At 39.7% G+C, this 12,375-nt stretch overlaps 1 protein-coding gene across 1 annotated transcript in view; it reads left to right on the forward strand.

Annotated features, from left to right (window-relative positions):
- Window positions 1–12,375, forward strand: part of SLC9A2 (solute carrier family 9 member A2) — a 37,194-nt gene that overhangs the window by 1,511 nt on the left and 23,308 nt on the right. Inside the window, exons 2-3 of the mRNA XM_054163067.1 lie at window positions 4,381–4,844; window positions 10,295–10,545. Of these exons, the coding sequence (XP_054019042.1) occupies window positions 4,381–4,844; window positions 10,295–10,545 (715 nt within the window). The remainder of the gene's footprint in view (window positions 1–4,380; window positions 4,845–10,294; window positions 10,546–12,375) is intronic.

Genomic DNA, 12,375 nt, shown 5'->3' on the forward strand with positions numbered 1-12,375 from the left:
TGGCTTCTTTACTATCTGCAGAAATACTGTGTATTGCGTGCATTGAGGATGCAAGTGTCTTGATGCATGCATCTTAATGCATTAAAGATGCATGCTTAGTCTTGAATATGTTCTAAGGTGTTTGCAGAATCAGGATAGAGTTCAAACATGATACACTCAAATATATCATGAAGTGAAATAGCCAGAAAATACAGAGTTTGGTAAAGAGTTGAATACTGTAAAATTGCTCTGGCTTCCGAGTTTACATAGGTCAAGAACTCTTGAATAAACTAAGACTAGTGAAAAAGTTTCTGTTTTATTATAGATTACAAGGAAGCCATTTGAGACATGTAAACACACAAAATAATATATAACTTCTGTGAGACTACACATTCTGACTACCATGACATTTTGCTATTGCATAGGTATTTAAAAATTAAAAAAAGGGAAAAAAATGTTGCTTTAATTTTCCAATCTGACTGCAGTACAGCCAACAAGGAAACAGTATGAGGAAAAATGTGTGTAATTTTTAAATCCCTACCATTATACCAAATAAAAGCTAGTGTGGCTAATCTAGGACACTACCTCTGCTGTTACAAGCAATGAGGGCCAGATCCAGGAGAGGCTCTAGGTGTGGCAGTGCTCAGCTTCACCACGCCTATCTGCAGGCGCCCTCACTCCAGGACTGGAATTAGGAACATCCAGTTCTAGCTCCTGGAGCTCTGTCTGTGCTTTCTTATCCAGTGAGTGCATCAGGTAAACCTTCCCAGGACAGGCTCCCCTTGCTCCTAAGTCACATTCCCACAGGATCAATTTTTCACCTACTTGTGACTTCTTTTTGGTTAGAGGTAGCCCATACAGGTAGTTCTTTAACCACCGAGACATAGCATTGTTGGCTCTGCCATGTCCTACTGTGCTGTGCAGAGCTGGTTATGTGTGTCAGTTCGAAGTGATTGAGATTAGTTTTCTAGCCCATCTCACTTTCCTGTAGCCCCCAAAGCAGCCTTGTGAGGTAAGAGGCTTTTTGGCACATTTCTTTCTGCAGCATTTCCTCCTGGCAGCACGGGCATCTCACCCCTGTCATGCCAGGTAGCATGAAATCCACCTCAAGATTCATGCACTGCCCAGGAAACTTTGCTGCTTAATCTGCCATGGCAAATTCCTTTCTGGGGCTAGGTGCTGAATGCTTATGCTTGGCACTGCTGAATAGCAAACTTTATGAACGGAGCCCTAAGGTCTTTTCAGGTGCAAGGAGCTCAAAAGATAGGGTCGCATTTAATAATAGGTCTCACTGTTTGTGAAGGATTCCAAGGAAAACTCTGTTGCAGCACCTGCTTATTGACCATCTGGAGGCTTTTTAAACAAATGTGTTTTCACAAAAGTGCAGTTTAACTGGAGCTGAAATATTCCAGGTTTTTCTAATTTTTATGGAGGGATTCATCTGAAAGGTATCTCAGATCCTGCCTGTGATCATCTCATTGTAGGCTATGTTTAACCAGAGCAAAAGAGCGTAAGAAAGAAAACACTGAAGCTGTCAAGCAGAACTTGAACATTTTGACATGGTGCATTTTCATAAAGACATTAGAAACATGATGATTTTTATTCTGCTATAAAACAAGGGCACATTTGAAATCTAAGAAATTGCCTTGCTTGGAAGTGTTACTTTCTAACTGCCTCTACTTATTATCTGTTGTGGTACCATGTAGCGGGTATGTTACTAATACACTGATGAAGTCCTTGAGTGTATGAGGTGGGACCCGGTGCACCTGAAGTATGCTACAGACTCTATGCATGAGACTAGTCTACCTATCTCCCAGTTTTACTTAATTCTTATGCTAGTAAACCTACAAAATATTGTCTAACTGATCCAGGTTCCCATCACTGCTATATTTAAACACAAATACATGATTAGAAGTGCTGCTTTTGGGAACTGAGCTGATACCCTTCTAATGCTTCTGTCCTGAAAATAGGTTTAAGGTGTTCAGAAGGCCCTTGAACAAGTCAAAAGTATGTGTCCCATTTGCACTTCTAGCATCAAAGTGCACTGGATTTCACCCAAGAAGTAGGTAACCAGAAGTGTAAGGACTTTCAGCTTGAAGGTTAGAGAATTTGCACTTTAGGCAAGTTTCCTAATGCCCAATGACCGGAGGGTAAACATCTTCCATGCTGTTGAAGTTGAATCATTGCATAATCAGGAGCCCAAAAACAGTCAGAGGAGAGTGTAGCTGTAGTTCTGGGTTCAGCACAAAAATCTGAGTATTCATCTGTTGCACAGGATATGCTCCCATAGGACTCCCGTGGATACAGTCAGAGCAGGGAAGATGTTTGTCATCCTTCAAGGCACCTGTGCTTGACTTGGTGTGCACTGGATACTAAATCCTGGCTCTCTGCCCATAAATGGGGAACCACAGCCCATCCTTAGTCACTTTTGAATGCTTTTTTATGGAGACAGGCAGTCTTTTAGGAGTTTTAATGCTGTTTATATGGATAAAGAACACATTTAACCTAGAGGAAGCTTTTCCATTACTTTTAAGGATGAAATGGAGTCTCAAAAGCTCTCTAAGAATATGAACTTTCCATTGAATGACTTGTAGAGAAGAAAAGAAAAGTATTTTTATTTTTATATTCACAATAGACATTTCGTTGCCATCACATTACAGCTGGTTGGGTTGGTGGTTTTTTTGTTTCATTTAAAAGCTGTATTTACAAAAATTCCCTCCTTTTCAATTTTTATTGAGAAAATTACAATACTGCTGAAGGGCTTAAAAAAGCTTTTATTGCAGAATCTACTTACTCAGGGGAAACTTCTATATTGCATTGGAAATTTTGGTGTCCTGCCACTGCAGAAACCAAGACAAACCATAAACTGTTCACCAGCAAATCTGGCCATTCTTTTAACAAGTCGTGTAGGCTGTGTTTCTAAATATTTAAAAGTATTCTGTGTTCATCCAGGAAGGAAAAAAAAAATGCACCCTGAGCTGCTTACTTTTAAAACCAGCTTTAATATTTATAGAATATACAAGTATTCTAGGATGCTTATATGTATAGAATATACATAGTATGTGTACTTATAGAATATGTAAGTGAAAAATCTGTAGATTGGGCATTGGTCCTTCATTTGTTTTTCCTAATTATAAGTTCAGGCTACCTTTTCACTTACCTATGATGAAAGGAGAATTAACAAAATGTGAGCTATGCCAAGTTTGCACTAGTTTAACTGTTTCGACTACTGGTGTGATTTTTGCTGAAAGAGGTTGACTGAAATAGATGCCCGTTATTACCACACCCAGTGTTTCCATGCGGCTCTCATTTAAAATCATTTAAATGCTTTTTAGTTAGGCGGGAATTGTGGGATGTTGTGGGTGTGGAGAGTTTTCTATATAATTATGTGGGCCAAATATAGATAAGGAGGAGTCTGGTAAAGATTGGCATCACCAGGACCTGAAATGTGACCTTGGTGCATAAGGTTGATCCTTCCATTACATTGACCAGTTAAGTTTCTTCAAAACTTTTCCCATTCATTACCAAAATTATCCTTACAGCAGCCAGCTTCTACAAGTAATGGGAATCTTTAAATCAAAGCTGCACAGCTTTGAGATTTTTTAGTAGACCAAGGAACATCCAACATTGTCCTCTTTCAGAACCTTTTAAATTTAATTTTCCTCAGTACTTTGCACAGATTTTTGTGGAACACTCCTGACACTACCACAATTCACATAATGCAGAGGAATGAGTGTAATAATGCAGGCTGCAACTTGGTGTCACTTCATGGAAAACACGCTGCTTCTTATGAAATTAAAATTCATTCGGAGGCTCATCTAAAGCTAAAAGGATAATTGTGTCTGTAAATGCTTCCTCATGGTGGCTGGGGAAGTGACCATGGGTGACTGGGTGCAGGTCGCATGTGCTAGTTTGCCTCCCTAGCTTTGAGACCCTGAAAGACTCTTAAAAATGTAATTAATGTACTCTTTAAATTCATTTAAGAAACTGCATGCAGGAAAGGGTGATTATTATGACACAACCCCCCCCACCCCCAAATTTAGATATAATTTGCCCTAGAAAAGTGTTTGGGTTGTGTTTCTGGAGGATTCCACATTGCAAAAAATCCCACACTTTCACAAACAGAACCTTTGCACATAGGTGTTCTATCCAGACTAGCATTAACTGGAAGGCTTAGCTGTTCAATTGTCTCTCCTCCAAATTAAATGAATTAACTACCTTATCTGACAGATTTGCTTTGGCCCGTTGCAGTGGTCTGGTTCAGACTTTGCAATGAAAATTAAATTTCTCTGAGATTGCTGTTTGTTTACTATAGAAACTAAGATAGCAGAATCCAGAGTAAACTTTTGGATTCTGTGCAAATAATCATTTTACTTTCTTGTGTTTGAATTTCCTTGGAAGGCTTTCATCTCTACCACAAGTTGCCCTCGATAGTACCTGAAAGCTGTCTCCTCATTCTGGTTGGATTACTTCTTGGTGGGATTATTTTTGGAGCAGAGGAGAAGTCTCCACCTGTAATGAACAGTGATGTGTTTTTCTTGTATCTCTTACCACCCATTGTACTCGACGCTGGATATTTTATGCCAACTCGTCTTTTCTTTGAGAACTTTGGTACCATTTTCTGGTATGCTGTGGTGGGCACACTCTGGAATGCCATTGGCATTGGAATTTCACTTTATGGAATTTGCCAGATCAGTGCATTTGGTTTGACTGATATCACATTGCTACAGAACTTGCTCTTTGGCAGCCTCATTTCAGCTGTGGATCCGGTGGCGGTGTTAGCTGTTTTTGAAAACATTCATGTCAATGAACAGCTTTACATCCTGGTGTTTGGAGAGTCTTTGCTGAATGATGCTATAACTGTGGTAAGTTACTTGTTACATGACTAGTTGATACAAATGATACTCCCTTGTATCTCTTTTTATCTGTATCTTTGTATTGCAGTTTGCTAATAGATGGAAGTCAAGGAATGCTAATATGTTTGTGTCGTTCTCTAAACTTTAGGTTTAAAAACTACAGTATTGTCATGATACCTGAATAATGTGTATTCACTCCAAGGATTTTGCTGCCTGATCGCTTTAGTTTCTGTGTCTTTGAATTCTGTTATTTCTGTAATTTGAAACTGTAGGTTTTCCTCACCTGCAGAAGTGTTGTTGGGCAGGAGAAGGAAAAGGGCCAATGTAGGCTATCCTAGCATGTTCTCAGGGAAAATGGGGAGATCTTTGAGATGGCAAAGTACTTAGCTGATGCGTGTGCCCATCCAGGTGGAACTGCCCTGAGACCACCAACACATTTCTTTCAGGCTAGAGATGAGATAGGACAGCCATCTGGAGGCTGTAATTTCTTATTATTAACTAGCTGAAATGGGTTCGTGATGCTGACGTGAGGACAGAAGTCTGCAAATGCCATCAGCACCCCCAGTCACCCTTGTTTGTACCAGATTACTCCATGTCTGGGACATTACTCCCATTTACTCATGCCTTGCTTGTAATCCTCCTTCTGCCAGCTGTGTCCTGACATGCTTTCTGTTTTGTGAGATGTAGAGGTCCAGCTTTTCATATGCCAGAAGACTCAAAGATTAATAAATTGGGTCTGTACCTTCCCTATCTTTGCCACTGGCCTCTTATTCCTATCCTGTTCTATACAGAATTGTTCTTTGGTTTTCCCATTTTCTAGGACTTTTCCTCACTTGCTTAACACCTGTATATCACATAATTTAACCTGGCCCTTGGTACTGATGATGTCTTGTACATCCATGGGAGTACTGGCTTTTTTTCTCCACTTTCTCTTCTTGCTTTAACTGATTCTGTTTTATCCAGTGAGCTGAGTTGCATCCTCTCTTAGAGGCTTGCCTTGAAGCCTAGCTTTACTCATTATCTTACATCTGAAACTCCCTTCCATTTCTAAACTGATATTTAAGCCTGTCCTGAAAATAAATGGGTGTAAATACTGAGTTTCAAAAGCCTTATCATTTCACTCGTATGTGTGTCTTTCTCTGCTCACTGTTAATTGTCACTCATGCCATGGAATTCTTTTCATGCAAGTTTCTCTGGGGAAAACAAGGGTCTGGTTTTATGTCCATGAAAAACCTTGGGGTTTTTTTGTTTTGTTTTGTCTTGTTTTAAATGTGTGTGTATTTCTATTGAAAATTACTCTTTCTAGTCACAAAATTAATCATTGTGCCACTGGAGCAGCAGTTAATCCAACAAGATTTGCTAGGAAAACACTGCATCATGATGACAGAAGTATTCATGTGTGCCATTGCCCAATGGCAAATTACTCCAAACCACCATTTTTATGGATGCTGGCATGGCAATTTAATAACTGTGATGCATGGCTTTCCTGTAGGTATCATTATTGCCTTCTTTGGAAGTAGTCCTTTCTCAGGACATTCCTGCCCATATGCCCTAACCCAGGAGAGATACTCTGAGGAGTCAGTAGGACCAGCCCAGTAATGCACTGGTCATGCATATATTCATGAAGGACCGAAAAGAATTTGGAGTACCTTCCATCTTAGTTCCCAGCTATCGCTTAGAGGTAGTACTTGGCAGCAGGTCAAGTGTTTTCCACATGCTAAGCGCTGGTCTCCGGATGGTTCCTTGTTATGACTTTGCACACCTGCAATCATATGATCATACTTAAAACATGACCCAGGCTGTCACACAGGTCTCCTGTGGGGTACCCTTAGAGGTCCTCTCCTGCCCATAGCAGTGATGACTGACCAGTCCTCACTGTGGTGCTGCCAGGATTACACAGCTGTCTGCTCAAAGGAGATGGTATTTAGTAAATGCTGTCACTTTCTCTGCCTGTGTTGTGTTGCTAGGAGAGCTGCTAAGACAGCTAACATGCAGAGTTCAGCATTTCCAGCTTTTGTGTGCTGGAACCCCATGACTCCAACCTATCCTGGCAGCTGCCTCCAGTGGGATGCAGATTTGAAGCAGGAAGGGAGCTGAATGCAGGCAGGCCATCTGTAGAAGCTACCTACTTCCTATGGCCACTGCAGAACCAAAAACCTGAGGGGCTACACAGATAGGCAGTGCAGAATGGTGTGGCTTTATTAAATGTCTTTTCTAAATACTTTAAGTCCTTCGTGTATCCTGTTTACTCTCCTTAGGTGTTCCTAATAAAAGCTTTTATTAGGAAAGCAGGGCCACCTATGTTTTCCCTTTTCAGAATGCCTGCCTACTACACCTTCAATTTAGTTACCAAGTGAGGTGTGTTTTCTCAGGAATCTTAATTCTGCTGTGTTTCTCAGGAGGTCTTTCATGCCTCATAGCTTTTTGCTATATGTCTGTACATTCAGATGATGTGACTGATGGAATTTTGGAGCTTGAATTTGGCTGAGGACAATGTTTGCTAGTTGGCTTCTTGTTCAGAGTGTATGCTTTACCAAAAGACCAGGTCAGCATTAACTGGCACAGTGATATTAAATGGAGACATCACTGTTGGAACTGAGTGCTAGAAGTTCAAATTCCAATCCTAGTCTTAAAATCACACACAAAAAAAACCAAACAAAAAACCCAAACCCCAAAAAGGAGGCAGTTTCATTATAATAATATTATTCTCATATTAGAAAACATTACAGCAGTGCTCTGTATTCCATCTGTACTGAAAATATTATTTTAGAGTCCTTTACAGTAATTTCAGAATTAAAACCTAGTAACTGGCAACTAATGAAAACAAGCTACTAGTATCTAAGAAGAGCAGAAATAATCTGAAACAAGATTAAAAAGTGAATGGTGACTAATATTCCCTGGTGTAACCTTCAGCGAGTTCAGCTGAAGGGTGTTGACTAAATGCAAATCTCGAACCTGAAATAAAACCTGTTCTCGTACAAATGCGTTACAAAATGTGACCAGAGCTGGTGTTGTTTAACTCACCTGAACTGTTAGAGAGAGCAGTAAAACTGAATTGCTGGAGAGCCATAAGGTGAACTTGATTTTGATCTCGTTTACAGCAGTGTAAATAAAGAACAATAGGAATGGTATTAAAATCATGTTCGTGACATTCCGTAGCCCTCATTTCATAGTCCCAGCTGCTGCTTTTACCATGGCAGTCTGGTTTTGATATGAGGCACAAAGCTGAACATTGCTTTTTTTACTTTAAAATCATTTGCAAACACAGGCTTGACATATCTGTATGTGGTTCCATTCTGTTTGTAGGGTGAATACTTCTTTGTGAGAATGAGGTGAGGTTATGGAAAGGCTGTTGCTTCAGAAGAGCATTAACAGCAGCTCTCAGCACCCTTACTTTGGAGACTTGCCTTATATATATATTTATATAGTTACTTTTTTAAAAATAAAAAAGGTTCTTATAACTCCAATTACAGAAAATAACAATCTTCCCTAGGGGAATATTCTGCCAGGTCAAATTCTGTAGGTGTCTTGAAGAACAGCACAACTCTAGGGTAGTCTCAACAAGTTTCAACAAGTATCTCAGGGAAACTCATCTCCTTGCAAAAAAAACCAAACCAAACCGAAACACCAAAACCATAAGCCAATAGCATTTTTTCTTCAGTCTGTGATTCATGAAGTCCTGAGAGTCTGTGGACTGAGAGGTCCTTGTAAAGTGACTAAAAACGGCACACCTGTTTTCAATAGGCTTCATTCTGGTATAATCCTCTTTATGCAAATCCATAAGGTCCACAAATCAAAACAGGTGGAAAAGCAGTGGAACCTAATGCCATTACTTTCCTTTCCTGCACAGAACGTAGTAACAAGGAATAAGGCAAAAATGCTAGGAGTCTGCCTCAATGTAGCAAGATGAAAGGCTTCATCCAGGTGAAAAAGGACACTTCTTCCATGTGAACTCATCCTGAGGACATCATTGTTACCAAATAGATTGTTCATGCTCCTGCTCTTGTCCTGTTTGTTGCTTTGTAATGAAAATTGCTGATGGCCATGCTAAGTTTGAAGTAACTGTCTTCTATACTCTGCAAGATTTTTTTTCTTTTCTTTTTTCAATTCCTTCTTTTCACTTGGCCTGAGTGACCCATAATGAATGTATTTTCATTAGTCTATAGTGAAAACTTTTACCTCTGTAAGACCTATCAAATTTTGCCCAAGAGCTTAACAACTTTCTGTCATGTGAAATAGAGTAAGACTGCAAATATGACAAATCCCTCCCAGTCACTATACAAACACCTACATTGTTGGCACAATGCAAGTACTGATAAAGCATTGTTCTCTCAAGTTGCATTTCTGATAGAGAAACCTGTTTGATTTATTAGTAAATCCACAAAGAAAGCGGAGGTTTAACTCCTGCAAGCTGTCCAAGATGGCTAGTCAGGTATTTATTACAACCATGTAACTTGTGACCCTGCTGTGATAAAAATAGGTGCCTATGACCAATCTTAGATCTGTACAAGGGGATATGTAGCTGTCATGGTATTGCAGGGCTGGGAGCATGTGTGCAGCACCAGGTGATACTTAAATCTCCCAAGGAAGTCTGCAAACGGGCACATCGTTTAAGATTTCTTTAAGAGTAACAGATTCTATTGTTTTGTAGTGACCCAAATACTGAATTTTAGAGAAATGGAGAGTTTACATTGTTCTGTTTCCTGTGTAAAACAAAAGGGCTTTCTGGCTAAGAAAATGGGATAATCCTGTTGACTCAGTTTGTTTTGAAGGATGGTTATGAACACTGAAAATTAAACTGAGCAAACACACGGTAACAGGTCTGTTAATGGAAATTAAACCCAAACCTCTGGAAATTATCTGAAATTTTAAAAGTCTTTAAACTATCAGATTCATAATGTGTAATAAATTAGAGAAAGAGCACTCCATGGATGCTATGTTTCTGGTACTCCTTGAGGTGGTCTCTATCCACCCCTTCTTGACCCTCCTCCCCCCATACTGGTAAACCTATAGTCTAACTCAGTAGTGCAGCTCTTAGAGTCTTATGTAACAATCTGATTTTTCACTCATTATGAAAATGCATTTTTTAATCCCTTCTTTTCTGTTTCTTTGATTCTGGGAAAAATCTGCAATGGCTAATTTTGGAGAAATCAGGAGCTTCGCAAATAAATGAATGTAAAGAAAGCTTAGCTAAATCTCTGCTCCTGGCCTGCAGAAATGCATGGGTTAACAAATCTGTCTCATTTGGAAAAATGGGAGTAATGATATTTACTGTTCTTTGTATATCTCCATGATATTTATGGGTGGAAAATAATATGCCGTAGGTAAACAGCATATCTCAAAAGTGAGTGCAAGGTAGATTGAGAACTTCAAAATTCAGTGTTGAAGCAGAGGAGCTCAGTGGCATGAGGGAAATTAAGAAGAGTTCAGATACATAATGTGCTTTCTTTTTCTCATAGGTCCTGTACAATTTGTTCAAGTCTTTCTGCCAGATGCGCACAATTAAGGTTATTGACATATTCGCTGGGATTGCTAACTTCTTTATAGTGGGGATCGGTGGAGTATTGATTGGAATCCTTTTGGGATTTGTAGCAGCCTTTACCACCCGTTTCACCCATAAAATCCGAGTGATTGAGCCACTCTTTGTCTTCCTGTACAGTTACTTGTCATACATAACAGCTGAAATGTTTCATCTGTCGGGCATCATGGCGTAAGTACCCCAAACTTCAGTAATAATAGCACCCAAGTAAGAATGCCAAAGGAAATTGCAGGGATGACCGGACTTTGCAAACCCTGCTATATGGCATCATTCCACTGCACATGGCAGCAATGCTGGCTTGAGGATTTCCGGCCTCTCCCCTCCCACTTCTATCTCATTCTCTCAGCTTGCCACCACACCAGCTGTGTCACTAAAACTGTTCATGGCATCGCACCATAAACCATATCTTTTAAATGTTCCAAGTTAAAAATAATCCCACATATTTTCAGTGGTATTATTTTTAACCAGGATCGCCTTGGTGACCTGTGTCCTGGTGTGACCCTACAACTAGTCATAAGGGCATGTCTGAGGGGTGGCCCACAGGGATGTAGGTGAAGTGGTGGCTGGGAGGAAGTGGGAGTGGCAGCTAGGAGCTTCATGAACTGGCTTCACTTCTGATGCCAATATATTGTGAAATTGTGTCTTACACTTAGTCATGTGAGTAGCCAGTAAGTACCATTCAATGAAAACAATGCATATATCATTAGGAGAAACTCCTGCTGGATTACAAGCACAGTAAGGACTGGGTGTACATAAAATCTGCAGAATCTAGTCCTGTGGTGGTATAACCCTTCAGTTTAGAATCTTGGTGTTAGTTGATATCCTGGTGTAATAATGCCCCCTGAATGCATCATTATGTATGAAATAATATTGATTTTCTGACTTTGAAAAGATAAAAATATTTTCATTCCTATGTTCTTTTCACTCCTGGGCTTCAGTAAGGACAGAGCACAGCCTCTTGCTTGATGCTGTTTATACTGTAACAACCTCAATGTTAGAAAGAGCCTTTATGACATTTGATATACTGAAATGGTTTGCTCTGGTTCCAAGTAATATTTTTAAAGGCCAGACTTCTTTAATGACTTTGTGTTGTTCTAGTGGCAAATATGAGTCACTCGGGCACTAGGAGCATAGCTTTTTAAGAAAGCTGAGATGTTACTTCTGGATATCACTAATACTTACTAATGCTTTTCTGATGACTATTTTTTAGGAAAGTGAAGATAGGTTTGATATCATAGTCATACCAATCTATGTTTTTTGGGGGCTGGGAAGTAATTTGCATGGAAGCTTACAGCTGATGATTTCGCTAGTACAAAACCAGAAAAATGCCATGAAATGGGAGGGGTTAGTACTTGAATGTAAGTAAAGAGCTAAAGATTGCATGGGTTTCTTCCTCTGATATGAGCCTAAATAAAGTAACATATGCATCCCTTTTGACTGAGTTCATAAATGTGCCATCTCTTTCCCTAGCCTCTATTAATAGCATTTGTGTGGTTTCTAGTTTCCTCCACTTCTTAAACCAAATGTCCTTGACATCCTATGATCAAATACTTAAAGGGCTTCTAAACCAAAGATGTGTGGCTAAATTGTACATGGGAAAAATTGTGGCACTTAAAACAATAATTTGGCTAGGCTGCATCATGGTTATAATGGAAAGGGCATGGTGGGTTTGCTGGTCTGCTGGATCAATGGACCCACCTCATACCAGTGCCTGCCACCAACACACCAGTACTTCCCATGGCACTAACAACCCATTCATTTTCATTTGTAACAGTGGCCCCTGAGCTGATGCAAAACAGAAGAGAAAAACCGAGTATTTTTCCCTCCAGCAGCACAGTAGAAAATAAGTTATCTTACCATGCAACCCTCTTTTTTTGAAAAAAGCATAGAGCTTTGTGTCTCAGATGTCAAGAGATGTAAATTGTGCCTCCTCCCTGCAACCCATTGGAGTAAATCTAAACCTGCTTTTCAGATTTTGTTTGTCTTTGAACTGCAGAGAGT

The sequence above is a fragment of the Dryobates pubescens genome, chromosome 7, assembly GCF_014839835.1.
Source record: "Dryobates pubescens isolate bDryPub1 chromosome 7, bDryPub1.pri, whole genome shotgun sequence".
In the NCBI taxonomy this organism is placed as follows: domain Eukaryota; kingdom Metazoa; phylum Chordata; class Aves; order Piciformes; family Picidae; genus Dryobates; species Dryobates pubescens.